Consider the following 18,312-nt stretch of genomic DNA (forward strand, 5'->3'; position numbering starts at 1 on the left):
CTGTTGTCTGGATTATGAAGGATGAATAGTCACAGAAAGGAAGCTATTGGGTTTGTACAAATTTTCTATTCCTCTTCCCTTTCTAAACCTGTTGGGAGCTGTATTTATCCCAGTTTCAGAGTCCGGGAATACACTGGAGACGTCCTGTGCTGGTTGGGGCTTTGCTGGGTAAATACTGGCTTGTAAGTTTTCTGTTTGTTTGTTTTGAGGCGGAGGGAAGTGAGGAATGGCTTGTTGTGTTGTTAGAGGAGAAACAAATAGATGCTATCTAACAGTTATTTCAGAAGGAGTTTATGTTGGTTTTGCTTTTTAATATGCATTTTCCCTGTAACGTTTAGAAATCACATGTGAAAAAGGAAGATGCTTAATTAATACTGTACGTGTGGCTTACAGACTATGCCTTGCTGTGCTGCTATGGTTTGGAGGTTTTAAAGTCTGCTCTCCGTAAGCTCTAAGTCCCGTAAGGGGAAGCACGCAGGTGGAACACGTAGGCTTTGCGTGTGGGAATTCCTCAGAGGACTTTTCTTCTGTCCTGTAATCTCCAGTGTACCAGCTGAATTGCTACACGCTGCTCCTCCTTTCCCAGCCCTGGTAACTATGCTGCTGCTGCCATGGGGTATGGAGACCAGAGACGTAAAGGCTGTAGATCCAGGGAGTTGTGAGGATGTAAGGCATTTTTCTTTTGCATTGTTCCGTATTTTTGCATTTTACCCACAGATACCTTAAGTCCTCATCCTTGTTTTACGGTCCCTGGTTAGTCTGATAGACTGTCCCAGGCTTTTGGGAAGGGGAGTCATGACTTCGGACCATGGAGAGGTTTAATCTCTAAATTGTAACAAATACTGCTGAAGTGAAATTACAAAATAGGGCGCTTTATCAGAAGTTGAGATAAACTCGAGACTGCTCTCTCATATGATACTGGTTTGTTGTGTTTTACTTTTTTTTATTTGTTGTTTGGGGTTTTTTTTTGGTTTTGGGTTTTGTTTTTGTTTTGTTTTGTTTTGTTTTTTTTTTTTTTTTTTTTTTAATTTCTGAGGCTAGTATTTCTGTATATGGTTACTTGAGAAATGTAAAGACCCGCTTTCCCCACCAACATGACGTACATTCATGAGACTGTGGCGCTTTACCTGTTTCATACAAAGATTGTCTCTTTTATTTTATTTTTGTGACTTGTGTTTGCTACCCATGTGAATTTTCACAAAAAGTTCTACTTTTAGTTTTATTTTTACTTGCATGTGGGCAGAAAATGAAGTAATTCCCAAATATAGTCCTAGCCAAGAGTTCCATCTGTTCTCTGCATTTTTAAATGGCAAATTAATCCTTAGCATACAACTCATCAAATGTCTTCTCTTTTATAATATATGCTGCCTGAGATCACAGAAATTACTTTTTTTTTTTTCTTCCTTCCTCCCAGGCCTTCCATTTTAAGTCATCCTTTGCGTGAGAATAACAGCTACCGTTCCGGTTTTACGGAGTGCTCATGTGCATCTTCCAGTTGCTGTAGTTGGTCTAAATAAGAGTATTAAAAAAAAAGCCTCCAAAATTATTCTTCCCTTCGTCTCTTTGGCATTTCTTTAAAAGGCTGTAGAAGATGTAAGGCAATAGAAATTCTGTTTGAAAACCACCCTTAATAAATGTACTTCTGATGGAGAGCTAAGGTCACTCTGTTTTTTTCCAGATTTCACTCTTTGGACAATGCTGCCCATTTTTAGAAGTTCTAAACTTCCACAGCACTATCTGCCATAAATGGAATTTCTATATTAAGCTTTCATGTTCCCAGTTTTACTTAAGAGGCATTGTTTATCAGCTGTGTATCTTGGCGTGCCTTTCATCACAACTCCCATCCGAAGAACAATTCTATTTGTTTATAAGAAAGGATGCACCATCTCAAAACCGCTCTGCACTAGGAATTTCAACAAATGGCATTTTGTGTAATGCTAAAAACCAGTCCTGTGAAGAGGGAGGCGATGATCTCACCCGCCTTTTGGCAGGGCAGAGCACAGGGTCGAGGGCTTGCCGCCCACGCAGGCGGGGAGAGCAGCCCCTGGGGAGCAGAAGGTAAGGAACGGCCGAGGGTGGAGTCGATGGGGCACGTGTGAGGCCAGATGGCAGACAGATGAGAGCTGTTGCACCGCAAGTTGCACCAGGAGAGGTTTAAATTAGTTATTAGGAAAAATGTCTTCACTTGAAAGAGTGGTCAAGTATTGGAACAGGCTGCCCAGGGAGGTGGTGCAATCCCTGGAGGTGTTTAAAAATTAAATGAAATTAAAAAAGACGTGGAGCTTAATGACAGGGTTTAGTGGTGGGCTTGGCAGTGCTTGGTTAATGGTTGGACTTGATGATTTCAAAGGTCTTTTCCTACCTAAATGATGCTATGATTCTGTGATCCTGCACTTGGACATGATAGTGGTTCCATTTGAAATGACATTTCACTCTGCTGGCTTATAGATGTACTTGGAGTAGAGTTTTGCCTGTTTGTTTGGTGGGTTTTTGTGTGTGTGTGTGTTTGTGGTGTTTGGTTGTTTGTTTTTTTTTTTTGAAGATGCATAGTAATCCCCTTCTGACAGCAGTGCAGTTGTTGATTAGGAAACTGCCTTTAAATGTTGCTTTCTTGGTATTTTGAAAAGATTTGGCCTCCTGCAAGCCAGGAGATCAAGTTCCTCAGCCTGCTCCCTTGGTGATTCATTGAATGACCTTGGGCAAAGCCCTTGGCCTCTTCTTACCTTGTTTTTCCATCTGCAATGCAGGGATGTTAAGACATACCTACCTCCCATAAGTCTTGAACTGTCTTTTTTTTTTTTTTAAAAAGGTTTCATATGCTCTGAGGTGATAGTTGCAAAATATTAATTTAGATCATCTGCAGATAGCTGGCAAAAACTGTTTACTTTAACAGTATTACGCTAATTTTGGCCAAAGGGTCAAAAGCAATTTTTCTTCGAGACTGAACGAGCCGTTCCTCTGCCATAGCAGTGAACTTTGCCTCACTGTTTTCTTCTCAAAGCCTGGACGATAGCAGGCTTACCGGTGCCGGCAGCTTGAGCAGCAACTCTTCTGCAAGCAAGTCCCAGCGGCACTTGCAATCATTTGGCTGAAGCCTGGTGTGCTCAGAGGAGGTGGGAATTTGGGGTGGCTGCTGTGGGACTTCTCACAAGGGCTGGTTTTTGAGCCAGGGCTTCCCTTGATGAAGGTGATGTTGAAAAATAGAGACACTTTGGGCTTGCACATTCTCACACCCACCCTCTTTCTTCCCTCTTTGCATCGGTGGAAGTTTAATTGTGGGAAAGCTGTACCAAAGAGCTGGCTTTGTACTTCACCCTCAAGGCCTCGATGACTTTAATCTTTCCCAGCACTGAGCTCCGTCACCGTGGCCGTTTGCTGAGAAAGCATTTCCTCCGGCTTCCCAGAGTTTCATTTGTGAGCGTGAGCAGTCCCACTGTTCCCTGAGAGCATCCATGGTTCAGAAAGGCTGTGCAACTGGGCAGGCGGGCAACTCCAGCTGCTCCCAGGTTCAACACCAAACCCATCCACGGCTGAGTTAACAGCCAGCGCGGGGAGCAGAAGGCTTAAGTAGCGTCTTCCCAGCAGTAGTAAGCTATTGCGGTTGCTGAGTCGACTGTTTGCTATGGAGATAGGCTCATGTGTTTGTAACAGAGACTTTTTTTTTTTTTTTTCCCCAGGTTAGGTTTTTTTATTCTTGGCTTGTACGAAGCTTGAGCGTAAGGAGAGAGGGACATAGGTCAAGGAGTGAGCTGGTAACGCTGGCTGTGAGTTGGGCACAGTCTCCATGAGCCAGACAGGATTAATACAAACAGATTTTTAGCAATTGGAATGGATTATTCAGTTGCAGGGAAGAACTAAAAGGAGCCCATGGCTGTCCTGAAACTCCTAGAGCATGGGGCTCGAGGGGAACAGTGGCTGTGGGGGTGGGAGTAGTCCTCCGTCCTTGTGAGCAATGTCTTCATCTTTTCCATGATTCATTTCAGCCTGCTTTTTCTCATCAGAGATCAGGTGTCACCATGATAAAATGACTACAGTAAATATATTAGTGTGGCCTGTCATAGAAATTAAAATGTGATATTAATAAGCCAGTCGCTTGACTTGTGTTAGATATATGGTAATTAGTATCTGGAGACTGTCTCTCAAAAACTTACTGGTCAAAAACTGAAAAAAATACTGCAAGCAGCCTGTGTTATTTGGCCAGCTGAAAGTTACCATGGTTGTGTTGCTTTCCCATGGCCTTTAAACATCATTTAATTTCATTTTTTTCAATTTTAGGATTCCAGCCCAGCAGGAGATTCTTTAAGTCTCCTTTCTGGGTGTGGTAAGACAGAAAAAGTTAAGGGAAAGAGGATGTCTTAATTTCATTTGTCTGCATTATTTAATGATCTTTCTTCAGAGCAGTAAATACTTTACTTGTTGTGTGCTTTTTGTGACTGTTTTCTGCTTCTGTGCAGTAGGTATTTATCCCCTCCCCCCGTAGATTGTTTTATCATAGTTGTGTGTTGTTAAATACTTCAGTGTGTGACATGTACAAACCAAAGTTCCTTGGGTGGCAAGTTCTTGGTGGCTTGAAAGGGTGCCAAGAATGTCACGCAATTGCATCCCGGCGTGCTTTTCACTATGAGCTCCAAAGGTACTGGAGGCTGGGGTGATGGGCATAGGGTAATTACACTGAGAAAGTACTAGGTGTAGCTCTCTGCTCCCTGGCTTGCTTTCTCCACCTTTTCACGCTGAGCAGCCAGTCTGCTTGTATACTTACTGAAAATGTAAAGCTTTGTTATGAAATGGAAGAGCAGGGTTCAGGCTCTTTGTGGTACCTGTGTGTGGGCTGAGCCCCTTCAGCTGCTCATCTGTGGTCTGCAAAATATGGTAACAACTTGTTACCTCTTGATCTCTTCATCCAAACAAACTTTAGATGCTTGACTGGGTTTTCTGATATCTTTAACTTCAGGTTCAACAACTTCTTTTAACTAGGAAACACACGCACCCCCCACACCCTATTTATTTTCACACATGTGGGGAATGCTATTTTTTTTCCTTACAAATAGGCTGGTGTGGGCTGGTATTAATGCAGGACACATCATGTGTACAAAACAACTACCTGCATATTTAGGTCAGCATTGGAATCTGCTCTGACAAAGAGATGCTAACCCTCTGCCCGGACCTCATGAATTTACATCATGGTTACTCCTCCTTGAATGTGGCGGAACAGCCATCTGGATTGTTGCAGTGGGAATGGGTTACTTGCTGTTCTTGCTGTGGTACATGTAATTAGATGTGTGCTTTTTGACTTGCGCGTGTGTAGAGAATGAGGGAAATTCTGGTTAAATACCTTTCTAGATGCATGTAGTATTTAGTAGTAGGACAGAAACAGCAGCCTGTAATAGATCTGTGCATATATTACTTCAATAGATCATTTTTCATCGAGAAGAGAAGTCAAAGTGTTTAATGGGTAAAGATCCTTTAATCTATAGCTAGAATGGAATAGGATGCATTTTTTAAGGTTTTTTGTTTCTAAGCAGTTAGCATCATAGTTTTTGCTGGATGTTGGCTGGCAATAATCAGGTCTTTAAAATTCTTTTTTCCGAACACATTGGTGCGTTCAGGGTACGTTGACCAGTTTTCTGGTGCTGTTTTCCCATGTCCAAGAAATCAAACTGGCATTTTGTTTCCAAAGCCTATTGTTGACATAAACTATCACAAGGATTTGTGTCTTCTGGATAGAGCTGATCATACAGCACTGTCACTAGCTGCCTTTTGCAGCTGGTGGTTTTTTGCATGGAGATCATTTACGGTGGCTTAACTCGTATATGGAAAGGGAAGGACAAGAAAAAAAGGGTTTCTGTTGCTTCCGTTGGGAGATGACTGTACATTAACTTTGGATTTCCTGACCCGACTTGGGAATCTGCTGCTGACATCAGCCATGAGAATAACCTGCTGTCAGCTGGGACTGGTGCTGCAGGAGGTTGTCCTGAAGAGATCTTTAGAGGAGATAATCTTTACTTAGAGATTATTTTGACGGGGTATTGAATCATAGCTGATCTAGGCAGAGTTCCTGATTTCGGTTAATTTTGGCAGGAAAAAAAGTAATCGCTCTGCATATTTCTGTGAAAGGAATCCTGGATCATTTACAGTTCTGGTTAAACATTTTTTTGAAAGCAGCTGTTAAAAAAACCCTTAATTTTTACTTTTTTCCCCTGCTGAAATTTGGCATGTGCTCCCTTGAAAAATGAAAAGGGGTTAAAACCGATTTTAGGTAACTTGGTTTTTAACTTGCTCCAACAACAAGAGCTTGTTTTTGTTTTGCCCCTCCTTTTTTTTTTTTAACCCTGAAGTTTGGCAGTGCGTGGCTGGAATGCATGTTCACGCTGCTTTCTGCTTTATTTTCCACGAAGGCCGCAGTGTTTCCTGCTCGCTGTAACAAGGGTAGTCACCAGCCTTGCCGCTGACTCACTGTTCTCAAATCAATTCGCAGAAATGACAATTGTCCCACATTTTAAAATTGCACAAGGGTAGGGCAGGTTGTGAGATCCCTTGATTCAGCGCGGCTGCCATTGACGAAAAGCAGCGGGTATCCTGTTACATCGACTGGTTTGGAGCCTCTCTTTTATCTCTCTGTTGCTGGAGAACAAAGAGAACAGCTCACTTTGTATTCTTCACTCAAGTGCTTTCATTTTTCATACGTAAATGGAGTGTAGTTAGTTACTAGAACTGCAAAATGCAATTACTTGAAAATGAGATATTTCAGTGGAAATGAGGACTGGTTATATAGGGTGCGTGCACTAGGATTTGAAACGTCACCTTTGCAGTTACAAGTGAGAAAAGGAAAATTCTGTGTGCTAAATTAGCTGCACCATACTGAAACCAGGCGTATCTGGGGCTTCTTTTTGTGGCCTGAACCCCATTGCAGGGTTCTTAGATGGTGAAGCCTTTGTGGCTCGGGCCATATGGATGAAACTTAAAGACTGGATTATGAATAGATTTTTATCTTGATTAATAGAAAGTAGATAAATTCTGTGACTAAGAACACACGCATCTTTATACACTTGTAGGCAATTATGGAAGGCGGATTAATATTTTAAAAGGGCTTGTAAACTACACTTGTAGTGAAGTGCATGTATAAGAGAAGGATTTCATGTCTGCCTCCTCATTAAAGTAAGAATGATCTTCTCTATATTGCTCAGGTTTTGCATCTGATTTTGCTGACAGTACAGTCAGAAATCTTTATTCTACATCGCCATGATGCCATGATAAAAGCTGGAGTGCAGCTGATTTTAGAAGCTGAACAAAAGAGCATCTGAAATCCTTCCTGGTTAAATGCTTAAGTTTTTCGCAAATGAGTATACGTCACCAGAAAACGTCTGTGAACCACCGAAGAGGCAACTGAAGCTGTAAGCCCGAGATGTTTAAAAAAGCAAATTCCCAGCACAGGCTCCCTCTCTGTGCAACGCGTGTGTTGTGACAGCTCAGGAGATTAGTTTTTCTGCGTGCTGGCATTCTGCTCCGCTGAGTTTACATGGATGTTGAAGAGCAGGTTTTCCCGTGTTGGGAAAAGGCTGTGTGCCAGAGCACGCTCTGCTTCTGGAAAAAATCATCGTGGGTTTAATACCGTTAGGGGAAGCGCAAAATGAAGCTACAAAGCCATTTTCTTTACGCTGTTTTTGGCCTGCCCCAAGACCTATTGATTACTTGAAATACTTTCAAGAAGGATGTTATCAGACCTGCTGTTTTAACCTGTCTTTTATATTCCCATGTTAAAATTTCCCTGCGTTGTTTTTCTAAAAGCCTCATGAACTAACTTTTGCTATAAGAATTTTTAGTTACTTATTTTCTGCGAGTTGGCAACATTTTCAAAATTACTCGTAGGGAAAAGAAAAGCCATATTCTCATTTTAGTATCTTGGGCATATATCCTTGTGCAGCTTACATGCTTTAGTTTTGTATTTTTTTTGAAGCTGGGGTAGTTGAGAGTTCTGTTTTTCTGCTTGAGACTACACATAATTCACTGTCAGATACTTTATTTTGATTCTGCTGTGTGCTATAACTGGATGACACAGCAGCTATAATTAACTCTTCCATCATTCTCCTATTCACAGAACATAAACCCAAACCTTTGACTGACTTTTGAATTATTATATCCACTTTTCTTCAATTGGAAAAGTGATGAGGCTTTCCCTAAAGAAAGGGGAATTGTCCTTGCTACCATTTTTTTTTCCTGTCTAAAAACAGAGTCAGGAAATAATGAATTTTTTTCCTGGAATGTCTCTGAAGGTCTTGATTTCCTCAGGGACACTTATCCCTAAAACTCCCTGGGGAAGTGGAAATTATCAGCATGATCCTTGTTTCATCAAGTTGCATGGAATTCAAACTCTTGTTGTAGAATTTATCACCCTGTTAGACTGCTGTTTCATCGCTTGGATGTCTTACGGTGTTACCCAGAGATTTATCTTTCTTTTTTTCCCCCAGTGGAATGCTGTGATTTTAACGGTATGTTTCATATTTTAAACATCCTCATTAAAAAACCACCTAAAAATAGCCTGGTCCCATTTTAAAGCACCACTTAAATAGAAATTCAATGCTGCCTCTTAAAAGATACAATCTTAGCAAAGTAGAATATTAAAAATGCTTTAGGAAGTACATGGTTGATGATAATACTGAGCCGTCGAGACATGAGAAGGGAAGGTAAAAATGCATACGGGGCAGAGGCTCGCTGCAGCCCTAAAATCTTACTTTAGCCTTCCCCAGGGGATCATGGTAAACCATGCAGTACTGCTGTCAGCTTGGGAATTATTTTCAGATTCTCCCCACACACGTTCTCTGACAATATTTGTTACTAAAAGAAGTTTCTCTATTCTTTGCTGATTTATTTCATAGTAGCAGGCAATTGCTGATGTTAACCCCCTGAGACTACTGAAGGCCTGTTCACGTGGGGCTGGGTTTGTCCTCCTTTTCCCAAAATACGGTAGATAAGAACTTCAGTTTATTGAGGACTTGAGGTGATCCAGCATTGCCAGAGTTTGCAGAAAGGTAGGAGGCAGAGGGGATCGGGTAAGTGGGCAAAAGATGAAGAGTGAATTGCAGCATGCTTCACTTCTAGCAATTAAATAGTTTATTAATGAATAGGGCACGAAAACGGGTTGCACAAACACAGGTGAGGCAGAAAGGCAGGGGGTTTACAAATTCAGAAGAAAAAATGAGGCTGTGAATGGGCAGCTTGGTGGTAGGAAATCAGAGCTGGGAAGCACGAGGGACCGTAGATTGGGAGGGGAAATGTTGCTGTATCTGAGATAACAGGTTGGGTGGCGCAGGGCAGCTGCCCCTTGGCCAGCATATAGCAGAGCCGCCTCGGAAGAGGAGGATGGGAGGAAGGACTGAGATTTTCACTCCTTTTCTGGCATGGCTTTATTTTATCTGCTGTCCCAGAGTGACACTGAACTTCCCCCTCCAGGGATGGAGGAGTTAGGAGGCGAGTGTGTGGGAAAGGCACCAATGTGTGAAGCGGCTCGATGTCAACTGCATGGGAGGGTTGTAATGAGGGGGTGAGACTGGGAGGAGAGTTCTCATGTTTATTACTACTTCTGCATTTTTGACCTTTTTTGTTTTGTTTTGGTCTGGCATGTTTTTATATCCTCCTTCGATTGTAAGCATTTTGGGACAAAGATTGCCTTCTCTTCTGCGCCTCCAAATATAATGGGGACAGAGCCCAGGGGCTTTTAGTAATGTGCCACAGTGCTCATTACACCAAGGCATTCAGAAAGAAAAACAGTTTTCTGGAATGTTTTAAGAAAAAGGACTCTGTCGCTGCTGCCCTGGCATTATATAAACAATCCATTCGCAAAAGGGTGTAGTAGAAGTCACAAAATCAAATAATGAAAATTATTAGAAGCCTGAAATGGTTTCCCTGAGAAAAGAATGGGAAAAGTTAAGCAGTTTAATGTAAAGAAGGTATGTAAGAAGCCTATGAAATAATTTAGAATAAGAAAAACTTGCTTATCGTTTTCTGATGTGATGTGGAGAGGAACGTAAAAATTCAGTTGAAAGCAGCAAATTTAAAACTGACGCGGTTATTTTTGTACGTGGCAGATCTCCCCCCCTCCAGCCTCCGAGTTAAAATTCCAGCAGAATTTTTTAGAAGGCTGCTCGTGTAATGGAGAATGCAAGTCTCCAGGGTTATGTCAGACAAAATTATTTTTAGCGAAGTTATAAGCCCTCATGCCTCGGGGAAGAAATCAGCCACTGAAGAAGGATGACGTGTCCCCACTGGGCAAGCTTTAATAACATTATTCTCTGTGTTTCTTACTCTCCTGCGAAGCATCTAACGATCTGCACCGTCAAGAGTCGGTGGACTAGATTGACTCCCTCTGTGATCTAATATGCAAATCCTGTTCTGCCATAATTATTGTTTATAAAAGATGTTCTTGGCTCTGAATTCTTTATTCCCTGAAGTTGGCTGTTGAGCCTGAGCCTGCAGATAGCGTTCGCTGGTTCATATGCATCTGCCCAGGTTGTTCTGAAGCAGTTGACCAAAAAACTTGCCATGCTTCTGTTGCACGAGATTTTTATATCATCAAAGGTACAGATCTTTTTGTAAAAGGTGGGTAGGAGGCAGTAAGGAGAACTCTAGGGTCGACTCTTGGATTGACAGTGGCACCTGAGAGCATGATAATATTTCGGTTTTGTACATGAGAGTGCTGGGGGGGATTTTTAGGCTTCAGCAGACCTGTGTGCCCTCTCTGTATTTCTCCAGTCTTCCCACACAACATTGTGTTACACTTAATTAAATCTCCACCATTGTCACGGTGCGTAACAGGATCTATCTGACATTTTACCCATATTCTGTTTCCCTGACACTCTCTGAAAGCTTTGTAGGAGAATATGTGTAGAATGACTCTAAATTCCTGTGTATAACTGGGCTGTGTTACGGAAACAGGATTTTCTGCATCAGGCGAAGGAGAGAGGACGGCCTGTAGACAGCAAAAAACTGTGACATTTTGCTTTTTAAATAAAATACCTGTGTCCTCTAGTTGCTTTGCGTGTTCGTGCACTCATCTGTCGTTTCCTTCATGCTGTTTATAGCAGTGACTCCAGCAGCAGCTCAAGCGATGAGTCCCCAGCACGGTCAGTTCAGTCGACAGCCGTCCCAGCACCTGCGTCCCAGCTGCTTCCATCTCTGGAGAAAGATGAACCCCGGAAAAGTTTTGGGATCAAGGTTCAAAATCTTCCAGTGCGCTCAACAGGTAAATTCACTTGGGAAAGTAAAATAAGGGAGAAAAGGAATAGGAAGCATGAGGGACTGGTTAAATAACCTTTATCATGTCTTTGATGCAGCAGCCATGTGCTGCCTCTGAGGACAGGATTTGCTCTGCTTCTGTCTCGGTTCTTGTGTGGCGGTGGGAAAATTGCTTAATTAGTGACCATCTGTGAGAAATCCTGCAGGTCCCTCGCTTGAGTCCCTGGGCTTGAGCGCTTAGAGCTACTGGAGCTGGTGCTTTGGAACAGTAATGTGGATTTCCCCAGGGAAAAACCTGAGGCATCTCAATTTTTTCACTTAAAATTCGGACCATTTATTCTCACCCTGCTTCATTTTATTTTTTAATAGAAAAACTTCAGGGTTTTCTGTTGCAGCATCGAGTGCTGTAAAACACCCATAAGCATATTTGTAATGGTATTGGATATTGCATGGTAAATAATGCAAGAAACCACTTGGTGAGGAGTGCACATGATCACACCCTGTTCCCTGTGCTGAATGCAGGAGGGATCCCCCAGAAAAAAGCAGCATGGGATCATTTGTAAAACAGTTGTAACACAATCCATGGATACAAAGTACTGGCTGAATGAAAATAATATGTATGAACTTTGTGAGCAGGGTACCTCACAATGTTCTTTTTGTAGATTTTATTTCTGTAACACTCCTTGAAGTGACGCGACGCTGAGGGAAATAACTCCACATAACTCCCGGGCAGATTATGTGATTGTGAGTCAGATTTTGCAAAATCTGATGAATCTGCCTAGTTGTCTTTCTGAATTGACAGAACCGAGTGCTGTATAACTGATCTCTATTCCAGTGCCTCATCCCAGCTTCGGGAAACGGCTCTACGTAGTATCTGTGTGGGATTATTAATGAAGTAACACTGTTTATTTCTTCTTCATGTTGAATTGGATGTCTCTTAGAAGTAATAACTATACACTGACAGCTTTAGTGATGTAAAGCAAGCCTTATGTGTGTGGTTTCTTGGGTTTAAAAATCAAGGCAAAGAGAAAGATCAGCCAGAAGCTTTTGACATTGGCAAAACTAACACCCTCAGTTAAAAAGGCACTTCTGTGAACACTGAGATTCAGATTAAACGGGGTGAAGGCACAATTCGGAACAAAGATTAGATTTCTTCATGTCTCTTATGGTGCTACTACGTTGGTAAAAAATACATTTTTATGATACTAATGTTTATGTGTTTCTTTAGACACAAGCCTTAAAGATGGACTGTTCCACGAATTCAAGAAGTACGGAAAGGTGACGTCAGTGCAGATTCATGGGGCTTCTGAGGAACGGTATGGACTGGTGTTCTTCCGACAGCAGGAGGACCAAGAAAAAGCACTAAATGCCTCAAAAGGAAAACTTTTCTTTGGCATGCAGATTGAAGTCACAGCCTGGATAGGACCAGGTAAGGTCCATGTCTCTGCACAGGGCACCTGACTGCTCTGGGCACATTCACGGGCTGTTGTAAAGAGGCAGCATAGAAATACGAGATGTTAAAACTGCCTTTCTGCAGAAACATATTTTAAAGAACCTGGGGGAGATATCAGAATAAATTCCAGAGAAAGGAGAGTGGATGTTCTTAGGTCAAACAGGGAGAGAGTTCAGTCTTTAACCTCAGAGAAGGAAACCTGCCATCCTCTCAGACGGTGGGATCTGCCGGCTGCTGGAAGAAACAATTTCATCTTCCATGTCTCAGTGGAGCAGAAGCCAGTGGGTGGTATAAGCATAGCACTGAGTCCTCACAGCTTGTTTTCTCTGCTTTTAATTAAAACAGCTAACGATGGCTGCATTTTTGAGGCTAAGGCAGCATAGCCTGAATGACTGACCAGTGAACACTATAGCATTGAGCACGTGGTTAAGCTTTCAGTCTGTACTTCAACTGCTTGTTTAAAAATTGATTTCTGAAAACAAACTTCTTCCGTGTGCTGTTCCCCAAGTACCATGAAGCCTTATTTGAATTCAGGCATCTGAGCATTAATAGTTCTTCAAAGAGTAAATTTCTATAGAGAAGTGGTTGGAGAATACAGCTATCTTTCACCTGAGGATGCTCAAATTCCTCTGCAGTCACCCAGTGGTGTGATGCAGAGATCTCAACATTGCGCATAAATAACAATTCACAAGTGTAGTACTGTGTATTTTTGTCAAAGACATTGGTTGCTCTTGTTCAGATCATATCTTCTCATCAGGAAGTAGACTTGAACAAACCAACCAATGTGAACTGAACTTGGTGAAAAACACCTCCGTCCATTACGAGTTTCTTCCTCTCTTTTGCTTCTAGAAACAGAAAGTGAGAATGAATTTCGTCCTTTGGATGAAAGGATAGATGAGTTTCACCCAAAAGCCACAAGAACTCTCTTCATTGGCAACCTGGAGAAAACAACCACCTACCATGACCTTCGCAACATCTTTCAGCGCTTCGGTGGAATAGTGGTATGTGAATTCTCTGTGCTATGTAGGGTGTCATTGCCTCTTTCTGTATAGACCCGTAAAGTGCTGCAAGCTGCAGTAATCATAGTGTCGATGACAGATAATTCAGTCTTCTTATAATAATCTGAGTCATCCATCTTGCTGGAATATACCTGAAAGCTTTTCTTTGCATGAAATCTTTGCACACGTGTGTTGAGGGAATAACTTAGCAGTAGAAACAAGTCTTAGGAGCGTTTACAAGAAATGTCTTCTGTGAGCTCGGAGCGTTGGCAGAAAAGCCTAACTAGATAGTTGAGATGTAAATGTGCCTGGTGTTATTTTCATGATGAATCAGTACAACTCGATGAAAGTCTAAGTTTCCTGTTGATTTGTGAAACAAAGGGTTTAGCTGCTGCGTGTGGAAGTAGCTATCAGCTATCACAGTCTGTGCCCTGACAATAGGGCAGAAGAGGCGCAGAGCAGATGGATTAGTGATGACACATGTGGGATTTGGGTTTTCAGCTGAGCAGGCGTATCTGAACGAGATAGAGCAGCAGTCACTCCCCTCTCCTCTCCTCATCCCACTTTCTATCAAGTCATATCGATGTTGCATTTAAGAGACATTTTACAGAAAAGTAAACTATCCACAGTCAGTTTAATTAATTGGATCTGGACTTCAGCACTGGTAGTTTATGTACTCACTGGTAGCTGTGGCTGCTTGGGAACATGCTGTTCCTTATTCATTCTGCTCTGACACATTTTTGTAACCATTGAGGTATCAGTCACACATATAAGGGACCCCGTATGTACTTCCCCCAAAAAAGAAGGGGAGGCTTCTTTATGTGATGTAGAAAAATATAAAATCTACATTTTATGATGTCTGGCACTTCTTGTGCATCCAGCCTCCACTGTATCCATGACATCAACACGGATTTATGAATTCACACAGTGTCTGCAGCTTAAACCCTTTTCTAATGTTAAACCAGCAGAGTTGTCCTGATAAAGATGCTTATCCGTAGTAGTGCACTGTCTTATAAATTGGCTTTTCTGTGAAATAGTGCTGTCCTGTCAACATTATTAATGGGTCATAATTTGGCAGCAGTGCTGCCTTGCACAGTTTCCGTGAAAACTTGCAAGCTCAGGTGCAGCAGGGACCAGCTTTATAACCTTTCTGATGGGTAATGAGCAAATAATGATATTTTATTTGCCTGTCAGAAGGAATTGCTTGCCCAGAGTGAGTGGTCAAGTATAATTTGCCACAGTTGCAATTGTGCTACTTCAGACACTGGAAATGTAGTCCTCTATTAGTATTCCACTTAAATCATTAGGCCAGGGCTATAGAAGTCTAATAGTTGTGTAAATCTCCGTGTTTACTTCTGTTTTCCCAGATAAAGAGCTCTTGGGTGAGACCGTATCAAACTGCTGCCTTGTCCCTAAATTTATTAACCATGAAATTAGTCTGTCCTGGATGTTGGAACGTTTGTGCTTAAATGCGTGTGCTGGCATTGGCATGTAGCTCACAAAGGAAGCTTGTGCTATTTAAACAAATAAAACGAAACACTCCACCTTCTATTTTCAGCTCAGAATGAATCATAATCATGAGTTTGTTCAGAGGCTTTTCGTACATTTGCCAGTGCTAGTGCTGAGCTTGAATGTTAACTAAATATCAACTCCAAGCTTGCTGGGTTTTTAAAATCGATTAAAATCGGCCTTTATTAGACTTAGCTGTCTCGTGACTGCACTTACTTTGAATCGGTCTGTGGTGGCTTGGGATCAAATACCAGCAGCAGTAGAAGTTGAGGATCTTTTTTGCCTTATGGTGCCATGTCAGTGCCAAGTTCAAGAGGTGAGTCCAGCCTCACTTTCTGTCTCTAGGAACAGGATGGATCATGTTTATTTGGAAAAGAAACCCTGCTTGCCTCTTGGCTCAGAAATGAGGATTGGAGCAGGTTGTTTCCTCTTGAGCCTTTGCGAACGAAAATGAATCTGTATTTCTCTGATTCTGAGTTCTCTCTTCTTGACATAATACTAAGAAACTAAAGATACTGTTCATTGATCAGGTCAGGCTTAACTTCTGCGGGGTTGAATTTTAAATTGGCATTATGAAGAGCTTTCCCTGCATCAGTAAGGATTTGGTTTTGAATGAGATACAGCAGAACAGTGAAGTTAACTGTCTAATATTGTTCAAATCCTCTCTCTGAAGAAAATACTAACTAAAGAGTGTTTGCTGTGCCATGTGTGTCTTAAAAAAAAAGTCCACTTAGATGTAATTATGACACTGTTGAATGCTTTTTTTGGCCTGTTGCTGACTGTCGATTGTTATTTTGTGGTTTTCCCCAGGATATCGACATTAAGAAAGTGAACGGTGTTCCTCAGTATGCATTCCTGCAGTACTGTGATATTGCAAGTGTGTGTAAAGCAATTAAGAAAATGGATGGGGAATATCTTGGAAATAACCGGCTCAAGGTAAAGAAATCCTCCTGTGGACTGTATCCTTCTCCTTGTTACTTTCATTTAGAGCATCACAGGATATTTTGCACCAGCATAGTTTATGGAAGTAAGCTGTTTTTTAATGCATAGGTCAGATTAGAGCATGACGCTTTCAACCACCACCATAACTGGGATTAATCAGCATTTTGTTGGCTGTCACAGTAAGGAACCCCAGGATTGAATAGGCCTGGAGGCTGACATCCCCTGGCCTTGAAGGTCCGCATCTGGCAAGGCTGTGTTCTGAAGCTGTACCGGTACTGATGATAAACAGAGGCTGTCAGTCCCTAGAGCTGTCAACCTGTCACTTTTCAGATGCATTCAAATTGTAGAAGAACCAAATGTTGTCAAACACTGTATTTGTTTAAGCATGCAGAATTATTTTCATTAATTGCTATTTGATTTTTCTCTTGCTTGCACCTGTGCAGGATGCTAATTTTAGAAAATCTGTACAAATGACTAGCTTTTTTCAAATAACCCTTTTAATTAGGCATGCTCTATTCAGTTAGTGTAACACTTGTGAATTGTACTGATGGAAGTTTTGCCCTTTTGTGTTCAGCTGGGTTTTGGAAAGAGCATGCCTACAAACTGCGTGTGGTTAGATGGTCTTTCTACAAACGTTACGGATCAGTATTTAACTCGACATTTCTGCCGATACGGGCCTGTGGTAAAGGTAGGTGGGAGGCTTTGGCGTGTGGTTTGAAGTTGTTACTGTCTTCCTTTCTTCCCATCCTGTCCTTTCAACCCCGACTGTCCAGGGCTTTATAGCTCAGGTAGAGAAATTAATTCTCTCTGGGGTGTGATTTGGCTGAGAGGGCTCTGTAGCCTTGCATCCTGTTGATCCGATACGTAGAGCAGTCGCTTCTGGTGTTTTGAAAACAAAACAAAACAAAAAATACTTTGAATGAGCCGAGATAATGAGTATTGTAAACCATTTGTCGCTCTTGTGCAGTACAGTCTCTCCCCAACAAAATTTCAGTAACATTGGAGGAACAGCAGTCTTAATTACGTAGTTACTCTCATGCATGCTGATTACATAATTAGACATAACTATATTTTTTTCATCAGACCAAAAAATGACTTTTTAAAAGCAGTTAGGATAGTCGCACTGACGAGTACATGAAAGAAGAGAGAAAGTCAGTGGTGTTGCAACATACCTGTATCACACAGTGGGAGTGCATTACCTGCCCCGCTGTGGGTCGGTGCTGGTGATTTATGCGTGTGCTTAAACTTAAGCATGTGAGTTGTCCTGTGTATTTCTGTTGGACATTGATGTGCTTGAAGTTAAGCAATATGTGTAAATCTTTGCAGGATCAGGGTCTTGCCTCCTTAAAGGATTTTTGTGGATTTGTGTTGCAGCTTTGACATTCTTTATTGTAGCTGTTGTTGCTTGAATAATAAATTTATGTTGCTAAAGGAAGCTAATACTTGGAAATTGGGCGTTCAGCAACTGACGAGTGGTACTGCAGACTGTGATAACAAAAGCTGTTTCCATTTTGGGATTAAATGTTCCCTTTACCTTTTTTCCCCCCTAAAACACATTGGAAATTTTTCAAAAAATGAAAAGTAAACAAAGAGACACTGCAAAACTGTCACCAAAGAAAAAAAATAAAAGTAAAATACAGAAAAACAAAATAAAGGCATAATATACCTCAAGCCACAATATCCACAATTCAAAGCAGTCCCGCGTCCTTTTATTGTCTCTTCATTACAATATGCCTCATCAGAAAAGCCTGGAAATTTACCTTGCTAAAAATTATTTCCTTACTGGTATCCTTATGACTTAGGATTTTGTTGGGACTGACATTAAGTCCTGTGGATGAGGCTCTTATTTGGTTTTTGTTTTGTTTTTTTGTTTTTTACAGGTGGTGTTTGACCGCTTAAAAGGCATGGCCCTGGTTCTCTACAATGAGATTGAATATGCACAAGCAGCTGTAAAAGAGACCAAGGGGAGGAAAATCGGTGGGAATAAAATTAAGGTGTGCAGAATGACCTCCAAAACAAAACAAAAAATAACAAACAGGGGAAAAAAAAAAGAGAGAAACAAATTGTATTTAGGCCTTACCCCTTAAATGCTGGCATTTGCAGACTGCCAGACAAAAGGAATACTTAGCGGGACTGTATGTCCCCCACATCAAAGGCTTAAATATTTTTTTTTATACTCGG

The 18,312-nt window shown here is 41.5% G+C and overlaps 1 protein-coding gene across 4 annotated transcripts in view; it reads left to right on the plus strand.

The window, feature by feature from the left end:
- The window catches only part of SPEN (spen family transcriptional repressor), a 71,069-nt gene that overhangs the window by 35,940 nt on the left and 16,817 nt on the right, over nucleotides 1-18,312 (plus strand). For 2 of the 4 annotated variants that reach the window (XM_056333761.1, XM_056333762.1), the window contains exons 4-9: nucleotides 11,076-11,236; nucleotides 12,458-12,658; nucleotides 13,532-13,683; nucleotides 16,000-16,125; nucleotides 16,706-16,819; nucleotides 18,012-18,125. In XM_056333761.1, the coding sequence (XP_056189736.1) occupies nucleotides 11,076-11,236; nucleotides 12,458-12,658; nucleotides 13,532-13,683; nucleotides 16,000-16,125; nucleotides 16,706-16,819; nucleotides 18,012-18,125 (868 nt within the window). The remainder of the gene's footprint in view (nucleotides 1-11,075; nucleotides 11,237-12,457; nucleotides 12,659-13,531; nucleotides 13,684-15,999; nucleotides 16,126-16,705; nucleotides 16,820-18,011; nucleotides 18,126-18,312) is intronic. The other 2 variants (XM_056333763.1, XM_056333764.1) reach the window with 1 other exon arrangement.

The sequence above is a fragment of the Falco biarmicus genome, chromosome 3 (genome assembly GCF_023638135.1).
Source record: "Falco biarmicus isolate bFalBia1 chromosome 3, bFalBia1.pri, whole genome shotgun sequence".
In the NCBI taxonomy this organism is placed as follows: domain Eukaryota; kingdom Metazoa; phylum Chordata; class Aves; order Falconiformes; family Falconidae; genus Falco; species Falco biarmicus.